The following is a 21,856-nucleotide window of genomic DNA, read 5'->3' as shown; positions in this document are numbered from 1 at the left end:
TTTACAAGACGATTTTAGCTGGTATACTAATTGACATTTTTAGCTTTCACAGCTATGTACTTATTCTAGTATGAATTAGAAAAACAACATGATGGGTCACCTGGGTGGCTCAGTTGATTGGGTGTCCAACTCTTGATTTCGGCTCAGGTCATGACCTCGCAATTTCATGGGTTCAAGCTCCATGTCGGGCTCCGTGCTGATGGTATGGAGCCTGCTTGGGATTCTCTGTCTCCCTCTATGTCTGTCCCTCCCCAACTTGTACTGTGTCTCTCTCAAAATAAATAAATAAGCAAAAATTTTTTAAAAAGAAAAAGAAAAACATGACTAGTTCACTAAACTCATGGTTTGACAGATCTTGTTGCTGAGAATAAGGCCAAAGCAAATATTTAAGTAAAAGAAACATGGCAGATTTAAGAAAAGTTATTAATAAATTAAAGAACAGGTGATATGTAGATATGGCCCAAATTGGGGCAGTTTTGTGCGAAAAACAAGTTGAGAAGCACTGGTTGTCCCTTGCAGTTCAAAGATGCCACAATTCTCCAATTCCTGTGTACAACCAATAGTTAGAGCCACCTACTCAAAAAAAAAAAAGGATTTTAGGAGAACTAGATCCTCAAGTGATGCTTGGCATATGATGGGTATCAATTAATGCCTATAGAATTGAAATTCAGAAAAGGTTTCCGTGGACTTGAAGAGGGTGGCAGATGTTTGAGCACTCAGCATCTGTGCTGTCCAGTCAGCACTCCGCTGCAAGTGATCCGCAATGCTGACAGACGGAATTCTGGCTTATTCATTCAGTGTTTGAACTCCTGGTTTCTAGACTGCTAAAGCAGGCAGAAAACATATCCATTATCTAGCTCAAATCCTCCATGTTGTAATTGAGGACTGTGAAGCCCCGGAAAGGGGACATGACATCCTGAAGATGACAGTCAGTGCCCGTGGGATACCTGTCCTGTGAATGCCACAGGCTAGATAACCTGACACATCTCCCCCTGCAAGGTGTAGGGAGGGCTGTGGGGAATGTAATGAGTATATAGCTGAGTTCCCAAGACAGAAGGGAAATCTCCAAGGGCCAAAAGGAAGTAGAGCCTAAAAGCCAAAGCACAGAGTGTGATCTAGTGTGGGATTGCCTGGCGGGAGTGGGCTGGACTCGGGGTTAAGGGCATCAGGGGCTGGAATTTTACACCTGCAGGGACACATGAAACTAAATCCCCTGCACAAAGCTGAGGTTTTTAGAAGAGCTACACTGTTTTGTGAAAAACTAAACTAGAAATCAACATGACCCATCAGCATCAAGGAATCTTGTCTGTCTTAACTTGGACTCTGGGTGTCCCCCCGCCCCGCAAAAAAAGAGACCCCTCCCCCTAAGAATCTATAATCACATGCTTGCCCCTCATAGGTTTTGGTGAGTCCTGTAGCATCTTTGAACCCCAGTTTCCATGTTTCTGAAATGTGGTGGTTGTGAGGATTACACGAGTTAGCGAGTAAAGTGCTTGGCCCGTGAGACGTGCTAAGTCAGAGTTGGATATTGTTTTTATTATGGAAGAAATCAGGAGTTAGTGGAACTTTTTAAGTGGAGACTATCCAGTGCTGTGCTGGTGAATGTTTAACAACTGACTCTCTGGGAGGTGGGTGGGAAGTAAGCCTGATTTGAAGTGTTTACTGATTTCTGTGGTGTGTATACTCCCACTATGGCCAATTTTGAGCTCCTAACCCTGTGTCACTGAACATGGGCTTGAGGAGAGTTGCATGTCATTAGCACTCTGAGCTGAGAGGGGCTGACTTTGGCACACCACTGAGACCAACAGGCCTAGCTAGTAGCCCATTCTGACCTCTGGGTTTTTTATTGAGTTGGTGTCTATGGATCAAAGTTGACTCTCTTCTGGTCAATATAATGTAGCTGGAAGAATGTTCTAATTTGTTAGTGACTTATTAGGCTTGCTTCCTAGGTGAGAGTGTAGGCAAGTCAACAGAAATAGAACATGCCCTTGCCTTGCTGTGGTCTCAGAAGGAAATAAACCAATGAGTGCTGAGCCCACTCCCCTTCCCCCACTCTTTTCCCCCTCCCATGCTATGAGGGAAGGTGATGGAGTAGAGCCAGGGCACCAAGACCAGTCCAAGGCAGCTACCAATCTACTTTCTGTCTCTATAGATTTGCCTGTTCAGGACATTTTGTGTAAATGGGATCATTCAATGTATGGTCTTTTGTGACTAGCTTCTTAGCATTATGTTTTCAGGTTTCATCCATGTTGTAGCATATACTGTTTATTGTCATTCCTTTTTGTTGTCAAATAATATTCCATAGCATGTACCTATCACACTTTATCCACTCCTCAGTGGATGGATGTTGGGTTGTTTCCACTTTTTGGCCATGATGAATAATGCTGCTGTGAATGTTCTTGTGCAAGGCTTTACATGGACAAAGCTTTTCATTTTTCTTGGGTTTATACCAGATGAAATTGCTGGGTAAGTTAACTCTGTTTAACCTTTGAGGAACTGCCAGACTCTTATCCAAAGTGGCTGCACCAGTTTACCTTCCCATCAGCAATGTACCAGAACCCTTGTTTTGATATCTCTACTTTATTACACATTTTTATCTATTTTTTAAGTTTATTTATTTTGAGAGAGAGATAGAGTATATATGCACGTGTATGCATGCATGCACGAGCAGGAGAGGGACTGAGAGAGAGGGAGAGAGAGAATCCCAAGCAGGCTCCACACTGTCAGTGCAGAGACCAGTGTGGGGCTCCATCTCATGAACTGAGAGATCGTGACAAGAGCCAAAATCAAGAGTTGGATGCTTAACTGACTGGGCCACCCAGGCACCCCATCCGGTTTTTGTTTGTTTGTTTGTTTGTTTGTTTTGTTTTTTAAATTATAGCCATCCTAGTGGGCATAAGTGGTATCTCATTGTGGCTTTGATTTACATTTCTTTGATGGAAAATGGTTACCTATATAATTTAAATTTTTAGTAGCCACTTTATAAGAAGTGTAATTAACTTTTAAGATATATTTTATTGAATTCAGTGTATCTCAAATATTACCATTTCAACACGTAATCAACATAAACATTTTTAATGAGATTCTCTACATTTGTTTTTGTTCTAAGTCTTTGAAATCTGGTGTGTAGTTTACACTCACAACACATCCCTCATTCAGATTGGCCACATATCACATACTTAGTAGCCACATGTGGCTCATGGCCACTGCACGGGACAGTGCAGGTCTAGGGGAAGAAAGTGTGGAAAGGTAGAGAAGGCAGAGAGGGGTCTGGAAGAGGCACACAGGTGGGATGGAGCACACTATGTTTAGGAATTGAAAGAATGGCAGGAGGCAAGGCTGGAGGGGCAGGGGTACAGGAGGAGCAGGTGTGAGAATGTCAGTATCTGTGTCTTACCTTCAGTGATGAAGATATGTGCCAGAAGTTCCTCCAGGAGAACAGCTGGAATATCTTTCGGAAGGACCTGATGCGGCTGCTGCTGAAGCCTCGCCAGCGTCCATCATTCATTCCAATCCGGCCCAAGAAGAAAGGGATCTACAACCCCAAGAGTTTGGTGCTGGATTTGTGTAGCCTCGACAAGGAGACTAAACCTTGTTATCCCATTTTTATGGCACCCCAGAAATACCTCCCCCCATTGAGGATTGTCCAAGCCATCACAGCCCCCCGGTACAAAATCCAAGAACTCCTGCCTCAGTATAAGAATGCAGGAGTCCTTGTTTAGACCCAATAAAAGATGGGTTGGTCACCATGTTTCCTGAGTGACCACCATGGGACTTGTGGGGCTTAGAGTGGGGGCCTCCTGGGGGCTGTGGGTCCAGAGAGATGTGTGGGGGCAACAGCTCAGGCACTGTCTCCCTTGACACTTTTGGGGCTTAGTGGATGGTCAGGAGGCTGGGTGTGGATGGGGTAAGCACTGGGGATGGTCTCAGGGTGGGAGGGTCTTACTGGGTGAGATGGACGGGAGGCACAGAGGGGCTCACATCAAAGTGAGCAAGACCAGACCATTTGCAAACTCAAATGCCTTGCAGAGGCCACACAGGTCATCTAAAGGAGCGCAGCAGAAGGACTGGGCAGGCAACAGGCAATGGTGGGGACTGGTGTGCACATTCCCCATCCAGATGGAACAGCTGCTCCCTCTCCTCAATTGATGCCATGCCAGGAAATAATGCAGGCCCCTGACTGACAGTCCTTAGATTTTTTTAAGAGAACCAAGAAACCCAATATTTTAGATGATTCCTACTGGTTTTTAAATGTGAGCAACTAATTCAAATTGTTTTTAAAATACCATGTTAGGCAAACAAAACACATACGTGGGCTGTGTTGGACCTACAAGCTGCTGGTTTGCCAGTGCTCATCAAGCCCCTCTGACAGGGCGTTGCCAGAGACTGGAGGAGGCGTGACTGGGGGTGGGGTGGGGGTGGGAGGCATAAGGAGCGAGAGACACAGAGGGGCAGCATGACAAGAGCAGGCATTCTGGGTGTTGAGGATGGGGAGCCAGCAGCCTGAGAGAGAAGAGGCAGCCAGAGATAAGAAGGTGGTAGGTCGGACTTACAGAGGGCTCCTTGGCCCCTCTGAGGGGTCCCAAACCTGTGGCTACCTGTTAGTGACCTGGGCCGACTCTCTTTGTTGGTAACACTGGGTCAAATCACCTCTCTCCCTTGGGAAGCTCCATAGTTTAGCTGTGAGAGCACTGGGGGCCTGGTAGAGGTCACAGCAGCACATGAGCCTGACCTGGGGCCACAAGGAGAGACAGGAGCCCTCTTCCACCCATCCCTCCCCACCCCATACACTCACCTACTCCACGTGGCAAGGAGCAGGTTAGGAAGAACACCTGAGAACAGAGCCTGGCTCTGTTTCTATGTCACTGGACCCCTTTGAGCACCTTGAGTCCTTCACCTGCACCTGTTTCCCTAGTGGCAAAGTGAGCGAGTTGGACAAGATCAATGATTTTCACAAGAGGTGAGTATAGTTTGAAAAGCATATTCAACATTATAATTTTGTTTGTTGTATTTAAAAGAAAACTTCTCATGTTGCACAGCAAAGAAGAAGGGGTATGGAATTTTTCTTTCAGAAGAGGGTGTGGATGTAAAAGAATAGAGAAGTAGTGGACTCATCATCTCTGGCTTCTCTGATAGCTTCAGATGGTCAAGGAGACTGTGATGCCTGCAGCATTTCTGAAAAGGCTGTCTGTGACCTACAAGGATGAGGTGGCACTGTTTGGGGACCAGGTAAATTGGGGTGTCTGACTATATTTAGGGCTGTCTTTGCATTTAGGGCTGTGGCTCCAAGATGTAGGTATGGACATCTTATTCATTCATTTGAAGTTTATTTACTTTTGTTTATACTTGCTTTGTTATACTATACTTTGTATACTATACAAATATATAGTATACTATACTATACTTTGTTTATATAGCAGATCCAAAAGAGATTAAGAGGCAGTCTCTGTCCTCTCTTATTCTCCAGGCTAGGAGTCAGCAAGCTCTATAAAGGGCTAAATAATAACTATTTTAGATTTTTAGGCCATACAGTTTCTTTAGTGTTCCAATAAAACTTTATTTATAAAAACAAATGGCCTGCGGGCCATAGTTTGCTGATCCCTACAGCCCTTGAAGGTTCTTGAGCAGACATGACATGACATGACCAGAGAAGGAGTGAGAAACTTATTATTGAGTGCTTATTCTGTGACAGCCATCTTGCTAAGCATCTGACTACAGAGTCTGATGACCTTGGGTTAAGATCCCAGCTCTGCCATTTAATGGCTGTTGAGGATTAAAAGAAGTGGTGCATGAACTAGACAAATGGTTAAAAAAAAGAAAAAGAAAAAGAAAAAAGAGGTGGTACATGTGTAGCAAGATGTAGGATTTTATTCACCCAGACCCCAGGGCCCTGCTTCCTGGGAAGTGAGAGAAAAAACTTGCAGAATAGGAGGTAGAACATGTTTTCCAGGGGAGTGGCAGGTGAGAAAATGGACTAGAAGGGCAACCCTGGAGTGAGGGTGCTGGAGGGAGAACATGGGGGCTAGGCTTCGCGAAATCTTGAGGGGAGCAGAGCAAAAGCAGAGCTTTTTCTGAAGCCATCATTTAGCAGACAGAAGAGTTTGAGAATGAGAAATGTCTAAAGAGGCTTCCAAAGACCTTTTCTGTGCATTGAGAATATGTTTCTCCTTTGGTATTTTCTTGAAGAAGCCAAGTAAACATTTGCGTAGCTCTTAGTTATGGTTTTATGTGGTACTGCTGTTTCTTTGAATTCAGTAACCAAGCAGAGAATGGGTCTCCAGTTATTTTGGGGTTACACTTGTGAAGTCCCTGGTACACAGTAAGTGATCAATACATGTTAGATGTTATTAGCACCTTTTTGACCGAGATCAATTTGGCCATCCAGAGACTCTCTTTCCCTTAGAGTGAAATAGGAAACCGAATCTTTGGAAGTCTAAGTCTTCATAATCAGTGCAAAAGGCCATCCTGAGTGATGTGTGTGTGGGGGGGTGGGGGGTGGGGGGGGCATCCTGGTTGACATCGTGCCCAAACTCTACACTCTTCTGAAATGGTTAATGTCAACATGTAAGGGCAGGTTGGAGGGAGAGAGCAGAGCAGGTCAACAAAAGCACTAACATGTGCTGTGGGTGAGGGTGCTGTTTGGAAGAATGAGTGGGGGCAGTATGGGGAGGCTTGTGGCTGCTTCTAAGTGTGTGAGAGCCTCCCAGCTTCTAGGCCGTGAGCTTCAGAATGAGCAGTGGTTCTTAAGGCTGCCTCACATACACTCTGCAACATGGAACAGGGATCAGAATCAGGCAGGGGAGGACAAATTATGATTTGGGAGAGAAGCTCGTGCAAAAGGAGCAAACATGACACCCCTTGGTATAGTGTTAGCAACAAACTGCTTTCAGTGCCACAGAGGTCCTTACTGCCCACCTGGGCCCAGATCCAAGGTTCAGAAAACCCACAGTGACCTGCCACCAGGTAGAAGGGCCTGGGCCCAGGTATTGAGCACCCGCTGTGTGCCAGGCACTGCATGAGGCACTCTAGAGAGGCTATGGCTTGTCCTGAAAGCATTTTCTGGCATTATCCTCATTTGACAGATGAGGAGCCTGAGGCCTAGATTGGCAAAAGCCTTGTCAAACCTCACTCAGCTACCAGGTCGTTGTTCCAGGAAATGCATGTGCTCTCTCTGCACCCAGTGCCCTTCCAGGCAGAGTTGCAGTGTGTGCTGCCACACCATCGTTACTCATCTATCCCAAATGAGCCACCTGTTTTCACCATTCAGTACACACAACCCTGCAACTGTGTCTGAGAGAATATAATCACCCTCTGGAATGATTTTCCATATGTAAATAAGCATAGTCATACTTGGAGAGGCACACTCAGGCCACTTGAGCCAAAAATATAGCCCTAGCATGAACAGCTTCCACTGTTTGGGGGAAAATGAAAAAAACCCATTTGAAAAATAAACACAAGGAGATATTGCCAGAGTTTGTTATAGGAAGTGTTTAAGATCACATCTTGGGATTGGAAGCAAAAACATTCTTTAAATTCTTCATTTCTTTTATACAACTCCTGGAAAAATTGTACCTTCCAGTTGTGGAAAGTCTCAGGGGTGAGACAGGTCACTTGACAACTCCCATGATACCACCAGAGGCCGTTTTGCCATGAGGCCTTTTTATTTGGGGATTTAAGGGGCTTAACCACAGGGGTGCTGTGTTGCAGAATTTGGAACCACTGGTTCAGAGCTGACAATGAGGGTGAGTAGTTTCTAGGTGGTTGGGAAGCAGCATCAAAGCTAGAACAAGGGTTTTTCATGGCTGCTGGAGGCTGTGGGCTTTAGCCCTGTGGACATAGCTGTGGAAAAGTGGTGCATCTGGACGTGTGCTGTGTAGCCTTCAGCCAGGCTCCTTCTCTTTCTGGAGCCTCACTGCTATCATTTGTAAAATTGTTGGGGTCTGGTGTGTGTTCTTCACACACTATTGTCTTGCCCTACCTATCCTTCAACTTCTAAAACCTCCCCACCCCCAAGAGAAAATTCAGAATCAAGAAGAAAGTGGATTATTAAGACACTTTGGAAGATTATATAGACCCGTTACTTTATAGAATGTCTTCTGATTTGGGTTGGTTTTATATTTTCTCATGATTAGATCTAGGTTATACATCTTTGGCAGGAACCACAGAAGTGGCTCTGTCTCCTTTTCATTGGATGCTATCAAGTGGTGTGAGATTTCAGTGTGTCCCATTACTGGTGATAACTTTGATTATTGGATTGAAATGATGTCTCTACTGTAAAATCACTTTTGATACACATTCCCTTTTTATTTCGAAAATCATATATACTGTATATGTATGTATGTTGTGGTAAAAAAAAAAGTAAAATTTACCATCTTGTTTTTAGGTGAGTAGTTCAGTAGTGTTAAACATATTTACATTGTTGTGAAACAGATCTTCAGATCCATATCATCTTGCAAATTTGAACTGAATACCCATTAAACTATTCCTCTTGCCACTTCCCACCATTCTACTTTCTGTCTCTGAATCTATTTAGATATACCCCATATGAGTGGAATTGTACAGTATTTGTCATTTTGCAACTGCCTTATTTCACTTAGCACAATGTCCTCAAGGCTCATCCATATTGTGATAAGATGTCCTTCTCTTTTAAGGCTGAAAAACATTCATAGCATGCATATTCCACATTTTACTTATCCATTCATCTATTCATGGAAATTTGAGTTGCTTTCACCTCTTGACTTTTGTGAATAATGCAGCTATGAACATGACTGTGCAGATAGCTCTTTAAGATCTTGCTGTCAATGTTCTTGGATATATACCCAGAAGTGGGATTGCTGGACTCACGTGGTGGTCCTAGTTTTGATTTTTTGAGACACTGTCATCCTGTCTTGCATAGCAGCTGCACCATTTCACAGTTCCACCAATAGTACACAAGGGCTCCAATTTCTGCACGTCAATGTTTGTTACTGTTTTTTGTTAGTAGCCATCCTAATGGCTGTGAGGTGATATCTCATTGTGGTTTTGATTTGCATTTCCCTAATGATAAATGAAGCTGAGCATTTTTCATGTGCCTTTTGTACATCATCTTTGGAAAAATGTCTATTCAAGTCCTTTGTCCATTTTTAAAAATGTTTTTTTTTAATTATTTTTGAGAGAGAGAGAGCACGAGCTGGGGAGGGGCAGAGAGATGGAGGGGACAGAGGGTCTGAAGCAGGCTCTGCAGTGACAGCAGTGAGCTCATGTGGGGCTTGATCTCAAGAACCATGAGATCATGACCTGAGCTGAAGTTGGATGCTCAACCGACTGAGCCACCCAGGTGCTCCCCCTTTGTCCATTTTTTAATCGGGTTGATTTTTTGTTGTTAGAGTTTCTCATATATTCTAGATATTAACCCCTTTTCAGATACATGATTTGCAAATATGTTCTTCATTCCACAGATTGCCTTTTCATTCTGTTGATTATGTCATATTGTTTTGATAGGGATTTTGTGAGGACATATGGAACTATGTAAATATCCCCTTCCTTATTATACTTTTCATTTATTCACTCATTTATTTATATCAGTATTGGACTCATGGTTTCCTATATTATGCAATGTGTTAAAACCTGTTACTATATCATTCTGTGTTTTGATACAATCTTTTTGACACATTCTCTGAACACTTATTTTTGCCACAATAGGATATTCCAGGATGATCTTGTACTTCCCTCAACGTAATCCTGGAATTAGCCATTTCTCTAAGGACCCTGGTTCCTTTTAGTAGAGAATAGTATTTGGTAGAGAATGGCCCTGACTCTGGCACTGAATAAATCTATGGTTTTGGAAGGCCCAGTAATTGATCTGGAGAGGCATACCTCCTCAACCAGCCAGAACCCTCATTTACAGATGAGGAGACTGAGACCTAAATGGGATCAACTGGCCAGTATCCCCCAGTTAGTGAGAGAGCTTGGAAAAGAACAGAGGCCTCTGACTCCCTATGTAGTGCTCCTCCCCTAGCAATACATATTGCTAGCTATGAGGTGTGTGTGGGGCTTGTCCCCTCTGGACTTTCCTTTTTCTGTCCACTGAGGGTAGCTTCACCCTGGAGGTTCAGGACTGCCTGCGACCTAACCTCGTCTCAGCTTTTTATGAGACTTCCCTGTCTGGAAACCTTTATGGGTGAATCCACATTAAATGGCAGAGGAAAGCCTCAGCTTTTAGCGTTAGCTCTGGTGGATTTGGGGCTGGCAGACTTGGATTAGTCCAAGTGCACCTGGGTCTCCTAGGCCAGGCCAGACATTTGAGACATGTGTCTTCCTGAATCCCATCTCAGTCAGCTAACACCTGTCTCACAGGGACATCAACAGAGGATGGGGTCCAGGCCTGATCCTGAGAAAGCAACAGGAAGGGTCTCCTCTACCTGCCTCCTTCTGGTTCCAAGCCCACTTGGGTTATACCAACAAGGAAACACTAGAAACACTCCTTCCCACATTTGGAGACCCATCTCTTGAGCCCCACTTCAAAGTTGGGAGTAAGATTCCTTCGGGTATTCCATTAGGAATGTTTTCTGTGCCTGATTTGGGGGTGGTGCTACATCTGACCAGCACTGTCCGGTTTGGTCAGCTATGGCCTGGGGAGGCCCGACTACTCAACCAGTGCCTGTTAGCAGTGACACCACGCTAGTCTGAAAAGCTGAGCTTTGGTTCCCTTTATATTCAGCAGTCATTTCCTAAGCCCCCACCATGTGTCAGGCATTATGTAAGCTCAATCCAGTGGACTTTCATGTAATAGTGAAGGTACAAGTGGGTTCCACATATGAGGCACAAGTAGCGGCTGCAAGGGAAATGGCCTAACTTCTGACATTTGGTTCTCGCACTTTGATTCTGGGGTGTCAGGTCCTTGTAGAAAGACTGAGCATATAAATTAAAAATTGAGTTTGGGGGCCCAACTCAATTGGCTGGCTCAGTTGGTTGAGCGTCTGACTCTTGATATTGGCACAGGTCATGATCCCAGGGTCATGGGATCAAGCCCAGCATTGAGCATGAAGCCTGCTTAAGATTTTCTCTCTCCCTCTGTCCCTCTCCTCCACTCACACACTCTAAAATAATTGCTTAGTTGTTAAAAAATATTGGGTTGGGCAATGAATGATTCTGCTAAGTGAAAAATGTGGAAAGGGTACTTACTACAGGCAGAATAAACAGTCTGAGCAAAGTTGGAACCACCGAAGTGTGAGGTTACCTGGAAGAACAGCAGGGCACCGAGGTGAGCTACTGTCTGAGTGATGGAGGAAGTTGTCATAAGACATGAAACTTCAGTTACCTCAGAGCCTAGGCCTGAAAGGTGCAAACACTATACCTTCCGGCAGTGTGCTGACTTTACAAGCAATGGAGACTCCATGTAGGTTTTAAAAATTTTTATTTTTTTAAAGTTAACATGTGCATAAAAGGAAACTGAATAACACAAGAAGCAAAGAACAAAGTCATCCATAATCACAAGCAGTTTACAGTTTGACTTCTAGGTCCCATGTATCTACACAACTAAGCATTTTAATGTAATTAAGATCGTAGTTATGTATCATGCTTTTTTTACACACCATGAATTTTACCCATTTCAAAGTCCCAAAACTATGACTATTTTGATAACCAAGAATACACTACACCAACACCATCTGAAAGAAAAAAATGTAATCCTGCCTTTCTTGGCGACAAAAATGTTAACAGGCCTCTAGATAAAGATATTGGCAGAGCTACAATTAAAATACTGCATTCCCTTAATGTTCAATTAAAAATGAGACATAAAGTAACAGAGTACACAAAGTATAATGCTTCTAAAAGAATTCATTATCCAATCTATACTATTCAAATATTAGCAAGGAGGTATGTTTCCACTGAATCACTTAATGTATTCCTATAGTACAGCCAAAGAGATGCACACACATTAACAGTTATCACTAGAATATAGATATGAACACATCCACATGCATCTCTCCCACTATACTTCCTTCTGCCCCTCTGCTGCCAGTCTAATGAGTAAGTCCTGACATACATTTCTCAGAGACAGCCTAACACTTCCATGCCCAAGATGCTTCCTTCCTATCAATTACAACAACAAAAACTTAGAAATTGGCTAATTCAGTAGCTGTACATTGTATCATACATTGTCATCTCAGGACATCCAAAAAGCTTAGATGTTACAAAATAATGAACTTGTCCACAACAAACACAGGTACTTTATAAAAATGCACATATAGACTTATGTTTATAACCTAAAACTGTCTTCTAGATGTGGAGATACTAGCAAAAAGCCCTTCCCTTCACCCCTCCTCTGCTCCCTCCACCATTTCAATGACTAAGTATAGGACTACATCTAGCTCCAAGAGGCAGATTAACAGACACTCCCAGAACAGTCCTTCCTAAAAACTAACAAAAGGGCACTTATAAAGGGATTATTTTACTACTTCTACTTTTAATACACTTTGGGCATTAGGACTTGTTTTATCCTTTAACACACAGCAATATTAACTAAAATGCACATACATAATAATGGTTAGACAATCTGAATGTCTTAAAGACTCGTGGGCACAGAACCCTTCTCTCATTTCCCCCCACCCCCCCACTCCCCACAGTGAATACTCTCCAAGACATCAAGTTTAACACTTCCATTCCCCAAATACAACCATTCCTGTAAATTAACAGAACTTAAAGGGTGTTGTTACTTTAATTCTCTACTTCTAACATATTGTTCACTTTCAAACATCTAGAAGACTAGATGTTTCAAAATTTGCCCACTACATACATAGTAGGACTGAAGGAACATTCTGGCCTAGACCTTCCTCTTTTCACTTCTTATCAACCCAGTGGAAAGTATAAGCATCTGTAATGCTTAGAGGGGATTTTAACAATTTCACTTCCTCTAGTTGTTTTCAGAAGTCTTTCCTACTAATTTAAACACAAAGTGTATACAATGTATTTGTTTGCTAACTACTTTTGTCATACACTGGCAACCTCTTTTAACATCTAGGAAGACTAGATGTTGTAAATTAGGACTCCTTTGTCCTTTATATACACTATATACATAGCTAGGTAAAACCCAATGCGAATGCAGACATAGGGGACAATGGTTTAATCCTGCCTAACTATAAACATACTGGTATACAGCCCTTTGCGCTTTCTTCTTCCTCCCTGAACCAGCACAACTATTATATAATGTGTACTGCTGAGAGGTGGTTTGATCATTTTGATCATTCCATTTTCAAAAAGACAATATTTCACATGAATTTTAACAAAAGGATATCTACAAAATGTGTTATTTTTCTACCTCTAGTTTTAACATACTTTGTGCACTTCTAAACATCTAGAAAGGCTAGATGTTTCAAATAAGGACTTAAGTTTGTCCACTATATACACAGTAGTGTTGAATAAACTACACACATGTAACAATGGGTTATATCTGAAAGTGTCTTCTGCGTAGGAACATTCTAGTCTAGAACCCTTTATTTCTCACAGCTCCTCTCCACCACCAACCCACTGGGTGGGTACAGATAGGCACATGTGTCACTTAGATGTGACTACAATGTCATCTCTAAAAGTTCTTTTCGGAAGACAGCCTTTCAATGAATTTTAACACAAAGTGTACAAAATGTGTTAGTTTACTAACTCTACTTTTGTCATACATTGGCAACCTCTTTAATATCTAGAGACTAGATATTATAAAATTAGGACCCATTTGTCCAGTATATTTACAATATATACAGTCAAGTTAAATGCACATAACATATAGGGCAATGGATAAGCTGAAATTTCCTAGCACACACTAGTAAAACATCTTTTGCAATTTCTTCCCTCCCACCTCCCACAAACCAATGAACAAGTAAGCATACTGTTCAGAGAGGTGAGTTAGCAATTCCATGTCCAAAAATAGTATTTCCCATCAGTTTTTAAAAGCTATTTACAAGAAGCATTACTCTACTTCTACTTTTAAGTACATCAAGCATTTCTAAATATCTAGAAAGACTAGATATTTCATATAAGGACTTAGTTGTTCACTATGTACAAAGCACTGTTAAATAAAATTGCACACACCTAACAATGGGTATAATCTGAGGTATCTTCTAAATCTGACCATTCTGGCCTAAACTATTCCCTCCCTCACTTCCTTCTCTCCACCACTAATCCAGTGGACAAGTACAGGCATGTGTAATGCTTAGAGGTGGTTGAACAAATTCATATTCAAAAATCATTTACAGAAGAAAAGCTTTCCTTTGAGTTTCAACACGTGTACAAAATGTGCTAATTTTACTACTTTGTCATACACTAGCAACTTCTTTAACATTTAGAGACTAGAAGTTGCAAAACTAGGACTCATTTGTCCATTATATACACTATATACACAGCAAAACAAAATGCATGTTAACATACAAAAAAATGATTTTGTCTGAAAATGTCCAAGTATTAACACACCAGCATATTACCTTTTGCAATTCTTTCCCTTCCACTTCCTCCAGCCACTGAAGAGTGCTCAGAAGTGGTTTAACAATTCCATTCCCAATACAATTTCCTATGAATTTTAGCAAAAAGATATTTACAAAGTGACATTTTACTACCTCTACATTTAACATACGTTGGGCACTTCTAAACATCTAGACAGGACTAGATGTTTCAAATAAGGACTTAATTTGTCCACTATATACATAGCAGTCTTGAATAAACTGCATACATGTAACAGTTATAACGTGAAAGTGTCTTCAAAATAGGAACATTCTAGCCGAAGACAAACCCTTCTCTTCTCTCCCTCCATCAACTCAATGGGCTATAATGCTCAAATTTTCAGAAGACAATCTTTCTAGGAATTTTAACACAAAATATACAAAATGTATTAGTTTACTAACTCTATTTTTGTCATACACTGGCAACCTCTTTAACATCTAGAAAGACTAGATGCTGAAAATTAGGACTCACTTGTCCAGTAGGTACACTATATACACTTAAGTAATACAAAATGCAGGAACACAAAGGACAATGGTGAATCTTGCCTCACTATGAACACACTGGCAGAGCTCTTGGTACTTCCTTCTCCTCTCTCCTCCTCTGAACCAGTGCACAAACACAATGCCTACTGCTCAATGAGGTGGTTTGGCCATTCCCCAAAATTAAACAAGTATTTCATTATGAATTTTAACAAAAGGTATTTACAGAATGTCTTTTTACTACCTCTATTTTTAACATACCAGGCACTTAAGAACATCTAGAAAGACTAGAGATTTCAAAAAAGTACTTAGCATTGTTAACTATACAGTAGCTGAGGAATAAAAAGCACACACACACAAAATGGTTATAATATGAAAATGTCTTCTAAATATGACCAGTCTGGCACAGAACCTTCTTTTCTTCCTCAAGGTCTTCTACTTCATGTCCTCTTACCCACTGAACAGACGTGGACGTGTGTCGCTCGCTCCTGATGTCGCTTCTAGAGGTGGTCTGACAATTCCATTTCAAAAAAGTCATTTCCAAAAGACATTTCTTGTCTACGATTTTTAAAAAACCAAATAGGCATTTACAAGACATGTGATTTTCTAACTCTATCATATGTCGGCAACCTCTTTACATGTAGAAAGCCCAGACTTAGCAACAGTTTTCTTTTGAAAGGTTGGGGGGTAAGTTGAGAGCAGCTTTTTCATATTATATACACAGGCCTTCTATAAACGGCCAGTAAAATCTTCCCAAAGGGTGGCCTTCCTATTGGTCAAATGCGGTGCGGAATTCTCCCATTTCTATCTTCCAATATCAACGTCTGGTAGAACGAAGACCAACCGCCTTAGGGCCCGTTAACCGTTCCACCCGTCGTGGACTGGGGCTTCGCTCACCTTCCGGGCCCGTTAGGGCCTCTGTCCATTGTCCGGAGGTGAGGTTTCGTCCAACTGGGACGAAGCGGTCATCCCACGGCCCGCATCTGTGGGGCTCCGAGACCCAAGGGTGGCAGAGCTCGCGTCCACGTAGACCCGCCTTCTCGGGCCCTCGAAGGCCCCAACGGCCCTCCCGCGCGGCATCCGAGTGGCCTCCATTCTTCTCGCCCCGCCACGCCCGACGTCCAAAGGCGCCGCGTCCCCGCTGGCTGGGCGGGTGTTTAGCGTAGGCCCCGCAGAGTTGGGCCAGGAATGTGGGCGGCCGGCGAGGTCTGGGCTCCTCCAAGAGGCCGCCGCCATCGGCGCCGAAGTGGGGGTGGGGGTGGGGAGAGGTTCGCGGCTGCTTCAAGGCCTGGGCCCAGCCAGTGGACAGCCGCGGCGACGGCGCTGGGTCTCTGCAGGTCAGAGACAGCGACCTGTCCCTGGGCCCCCCAGTTCACCTGCCGGCCCGAGGCCGGAGGGCCTGGAGGGCCCCGGGACAGACGGCCTTGCGGCGTTTCTCACCTCGCTCTCTGCCGGAACTGACTTGGCAGTTCTCTTCACTGGCGAGAGAAGAGCGGCACCGGAAGTGCCCTCGCGCCGGGACCCGCGAACCGAGGTTCCGGGACTGAAACGTTCCGGTGTGGGGAAGGGCGAGGAAGGCGTCACGTGGGGTCGGGCCGCCCTCCTGGCTTACCTTTGGCAACGGTAACGGTTACCCGCCTCAGAATTCTGTGGGCTGGCGAGCATGCGTATTTCTCGATTCCCTCATATCCCCACTGTTGGGTAAGGAGGCTCTTTACGATTTTTCAGTCATTTGCCATCTATTTATTGAGCACCTACTGTGTGTCACATAAACACTGGGAATGTTGCAGTGAAGGAAAAAAACCACGAAAATGTCTGCCCTCTTGAAATGTGCATTCTAGTAGGGGAAACAGATAATCCTTAAAATGCGTGAAAAAGATAACGAAAGTGCTGTGGAGAAATAAAAAGGTGAGAAGGGGCATATGAAATGTGAGTGTGGAATGTTTTTGGTGGTGGTCAGGTGACTTTTGAGAGAGGTGAAGGAATGAGCCATACAGGGGGAAGATCTTTCCTGGCAGCGGGGGCAGGGGTGCACAGTCAGTGCGCAGCCATTGCACGGACCCTACAGCTGAAGCATAGGGGCCTGGCCCAGGAACAGCAAAGATGCTGGAGCAGAGTGAGCAGGCAGGAATGTAGAGGTTAGGCCAAGTCATGTATTGTGAAGGAGGCAAAAAGTAATTTGGTGCTTTCTTTCTGAATGAAATGGGAGCCATTGGGGGGTTTGAACTGCAGCATGGGGGAGAGCTGAAGTGGAGCCAGAGGTAGAAGCAGGGAGTCCTAGCAGGCTATTGCCGTCAACCACGTGAAATAGGCTAGTGCTTGTCCCAGGATGATGGCAGCAAAGGTGGTAAAGAAAAAAAAAAAAGCGTTGAATTTAAGATAAATATAATCGAACCTGCAGGATTTGCTGATAGACCAGATAAGAAGTATGAAAGAGACGAATTAGGGAAGACTCCAAAACTTTTGGCCTGAGCAAATGAAGGAAGGAATTGCCATTAGTTGTGATGGGAGAGGCCATAGGAGGAGCAAGTTTTGGGGAGAATTTCAGGAATTCACATTTAGACATGGCAAATTTGAGATGCCTGTTTGACATTCAAGTGGAGATGTCAGGTGGAAAGTTGGATTTATGAGTCTGGCATTTAGGGGAGAGTCTGGGCTGGACATATGCATTTGGGAGTTATCAGTATATAGATGTCTTTAAAGATATGAGGCTGCATGAGAGAAAGAAAGAAGCCACTGGGCTCAATATCTGGAGAGAAGAGGGAGGAGGAGGAGGAGCTAGAGATCACATAGGGGTTTCAAACTCTAGGGAAGTCTGGCTAGGTGGATGGTTGACACATTGACCAAGACAAGGTGAAGGAAATTCTCAGTGTAGAGTTCCTAGCCCTCTTTCTGAGCTCCCTACCTCCTAAGTAGCCAACAGGCTAGTATCCCTGGAACCTAAAGATGATGATGATGATGATGATGATGATGATGATGATGATGACGACGACGACAAACATTTGTACATCCGCTTTCTACTTGATATCTCTTCTTGAATGTTCCAACAGTAGTTCCAACAAATTCCTCTTGTGCAAAACAAAACTCTTGACATCTCCCCAGAGGCTTCTCTTCTCCAAATCAGTAAATGGTAGTTCCACCCAGTTCCCAAATAGTACTGTAGGGCATCTTCCTTAATTCAACTCTTTCTTTCACTCTCCATCCCCCAACCATCACAAGTCCTTTCTTGCTCCTAAATATATTTAACATACTGTTCATTTCCTGTACTATCCAATATGGTAGCCACCAGCTGCACAAGGCTATGTACATTTTAATTAAAATAACATGAAATTAAAAGTTCAGTTCCTCAGCTGCACTAGCCACATTCCAAGAGCCATAGGTTGTTAGTGGCTACCGTATGAGCATAGATGTAGAACATTTCCATCATCCCAGGAAGTCACAGGACACTGCTGATATATAACCTAGTTCAAAGCAGCAGCATCTCTGGTCTGGATGACTCTCACAGCCTCTTAATTGTTGTTCTGACTGTTTCTCCTACTCTTCCCCTTTCATCTATTCTCTCTACAGAAGCCAGAGTTAACTTTTAATCAGAAATCAGATTTTGTTACTGTCTTGTTTAAGCTGTCAGTGGCTTTTCATCACACTGAATAAAATCCTAACTTCTGAGCATAGCCTACTGCCCTGTCATTATGCCCTATCCACACTGGCCTCCTTGCTTTTCCTTCTACTCTCCAAGCTCTTCTCAAGCTCAGGGTCTTTATACAAGCTGTTCCTGCTAACTGGAAGGGTCTGCAGCTGACTCTTGGAAAGACTGAGTATCTGTTCATCGCATAAGTCTCAGTTCCAATATCATTTCTTTAGAGGACCTTTCCTGACCTACCTGTCTCAGGGGCTTTCTTTCAGTTATTGTTACATTACCCTACTTATTTCCTTTACTCATTCATCATAATATATCATTATTTTATGATTAATAATGAACATTTTGGGGTGCCTGGGTGGCTCAGTCAGTTAAGCATCCAACTCTTTATCTCAGAGTTGTGAGTTCAAGTCCCACATTGGACTCTGCACTGGGTGAAGCCTATTTAGAAAAAATAATAATTATGAACACTTCTCTGTACTTCTTATGTGCAAGTACTGTACAAAGGACTTGGCTTTATATACTTCACCTTATTTATTTTCTAGTTTCTTGTTTTCCCTGATGTCCCTGGCACCCAGTACAGTGCCTGGCATACAGTAGACATTAATAATTGTTAAACAAATGAACACGTTAATTGAGCACTTACTCTGGGCCAGGCACTGTGCTAAAGCACTTTACATACATTGTCTCATTTAATTTGCATTAATTAAGTCTGTGACATAGGGGTACTATTACGATCTTCCTTTTATAGATGAGAGGCTATGCCACTTGTCTGTTATCAGGAAGAATTAGGATTCTAACCCACTTCATCTGACTTTAGAGCTCCCTGGGAAGGCACTATAGAGGATTTAGAGGCCTGAGCACACACCAGCCTACAGCCACCCACAGTTTAGTCTAGAAGATGGGAAATGAAAAGACTTCTTTTTTGAAGGGCTTCCTATTTCAGATCAGACCAGAGTTTCTAGGTTTTCACTGCTCAGCCAGGTGGCAGATTCAGGACATGGGTCAGGACTCAGGATTATGCAGAGTGGGGCAAGCCAAATGCTCCAATTTCATTCTGAGCATCCTCGGTGGGGCCGGGGGACTGGCCCGGAGACCCCAGACAAGACTCTGAGCTAGACCGCATTCTGACCGCTGACTCCATCATGTCTTCTACCTGTCTCAAATCAAGGATGAGACAAGGAGAAAAAGTAAAAATAATGAGCCTTCCTGGCACTTCTCCTTGGGAAACATCACATGTCAGGCCTGTGACACAGAACATGTTTGTTAGGCCAAAGGCTCCAAGCTCATTAGCGGGGAATGGTGCTGAGCAGCAAGCCACCCACACAACTCGCTCAGGAAACAAACACAGTGCAGCACCCATCCCTCCCAGGCCTGGGCATGCACAGTTCCACCATTATCAACATCAGCACACATCTGCACTGAAGGTCGGGTTGGCCGCAGGGCCCCAGGAAATGGATTGTGTGTAGGTGTGTCCCAGAGAGGCTGCTCATAATCCTCATAGTTACCATCCTTTGCTTGCATTTGAGGTTTGCTTCTGCCCTAGTACAGAGTTCTCGAACTTGAGTCATTCCCTAATCAGCTTAACAACTTCCTCCATACCCCTGTACCATCAATACCAGTTTTGACTTAATACCTCTCTGTGAATTGACGCACTTAATACAATCATCACTACATTAGCCTTGTCCTCAGTGCTATTTGTGAAATCACCAATTTGACATGCTGGTTATATGTTTTCCGAAGTCTGATAATGTAAACATACAACTCTTCAAAAAATGTTCATCTGGGTTCCGCTTGAAATCATCTCGGTACAGCCAAGATGCAAGACAATTAGTTTCAAAGAGACTCAAGAGACAACCTGAAAGAGCCCCCAATGGCCAAAGCTAGAACAATTTGAGGAAGAAAAGAAATAACATAGTACTGGATTATAGCCCAAAATATAAACTAAATATCCACGAGTCCATACTGATGTAAATAAATGACTGAATAAATAAATAAATTGGGGAGAATAGATAAATCTTCCTTATAGAAGAATTCCAAATAATTTATCCCTTCCAGGCTGTGGACTTTAATTCCTCCCTTGAGTGTGGGCTGCACTTAGTGACTTGCTCCCAAAGAGTAGAAAGAGAGGAAAACCAAGTAACTTCACAAGGGAGAAATTTGCTAAACACTACCTTGGCCAGGTACTAAAGGTGATCAAGTCATGTTGACAGCATGTACCCTTGACATGTCACGAGAAGTACATTACCTCGGTGGTATCCTTCACCAAAACCTATAACCCCAGGTGAACCAGAGAAGTCCAAATTGAGGGGTACTCTATGAAACACCTCACCAGTACTCCTCTGACAAAACTGACAAGGTCATCAAAAAGAAGGAAAGTCTGAGAAACTGTTCTAGGTCAGAGAAGACCCAGAAGACATATCGACTAAATGTAATATCTTGGATGGGACCCTGGAACAAACATGGATGTTAGTGGAAAAGCTAGTGACATCCAAGGAAAGTGTAGAGTTTAGTTAATAGGAAGGTACCAAGGTTGGTTTCTTAGCTGTGACAAATGCACCACAGTCATTTAAGATGTTAACAATATGGGAGACTGAGGGAGGGGTATATGGAAACTCTGTGCTCTGGGAAATCTCTGTAGTCTGTAAATCAAAGATTTACATTTATTTTCTGTAAATATAAAGGTTTGTTTAAAATAATAAGTTTAACAAAAGAGATGGGTGAACTAGTTTGGAGCATGAATTTTAAGTCATGCAGGTCTGTGTATTTTTTTTCCTGTGTCTGCTATAACTAATTTCACCAAGCAAGTAGCTTAAAACAATAGAAATGTATTCTCTCATCATTCTAGAGGCCAGAAGTTCAACATTAGTCTTACTGGGCTAAAATTAAGGCGTTGAGAGGGCCATGCTCCCTCCATAGGCTCTTCTACCTTCTGGTGGCTGTATCACTTCAGTCTCTGCCTCCACAGTTGCACTGGCTTGTCATGTTCTCTGTGTGTCTGTCTAATCTCCTTCTGCTATTTGTGATGGTATCTAGTACCCACTAGGATAATCTTGGATGACCTCCTCATCTCAACATCCTTAATCACATCTGCAAAGATCCTTTTCCCAAATAAGGTAACATCTATAGGTTCTAGGGATTAGGTCCCTATATCTTTGGGTGGCCATTATTCAGCCTACTACAGCCTGGCTGTGTGAAATTTAGAACTTCTGTAGTATCAATAAGCCTCCTCAAAAAATGTAAAATAACAAACTATATAATTATTTTTAAAATG

At 43.1% G+C, this 21,856-nt stretch overlaps 1 protein-coding gene and 1 long non-coding RNA gene across 11 annotated transcripts in view; one reads left to right on the top strand and one right to left on the bottom strand.

Moving 5' to 3' along the window:
• Window positions 1-3,749, top strand: part of CNBD2 (cyclic nucleotide binding domain containing 2) — a 65,374-nt gene extending 61,625 nt beyond the window's left edge. For 9 of the 10 annotated variants that reach the window (XM_053200007.1, XM_053200010.1, XM_053200009.1 and 6 more), the window contains one exon: window positions 3,404-3,749. In XM_053200007.1, the coding sequence (XP_053055982.1) occupies window positions 3,404-3,722 (319 nt within the window). In that variant the 3' untranslated portion in view covers window positions 3,723-3,749. The remainder of the gene's footprint in view (window positions 1-3,403) is intronic. The other variant, XM_053200012.1, reaches the window with a different exon arrangement.
• The window catches only part of LOC128311126 (uncharacterized), a 30,270-nt gene that overhangs the window by 437 nt on the left and 7,977 nt on the right, over window positions 1-21,856 (bottom strand). The window contains exon 3 of the long non-coding RNA XR_008289121.1: window positions 3,398-3,535. This is a non-coding gene — a long non-coding RNA (uncharacterized LOC128311126). The remainder of the gene's footprint in view (window positions 1-3,397; window positions 3,536-21,856) is intronic.

This window comes from Acinonyx jubatus, chromosome A3 (assembly GCF_027475565.1).
Source record: "Acinonyx jubatus isolate Ajub_Pintada_27869175 chromosome A3, VMU_Ajub_asm_v1.0, whole genome shotgun sequence".
Taxonomy (NCBI): Eukaryota; Metazoa; Chordata; class Mammalia; order Carnivora; family Felidae; genus Acinonyx; species Acinonyx jubatus.
This window is presented reverse-complemented; position numbering and strand designations above follow the sequence as displayed.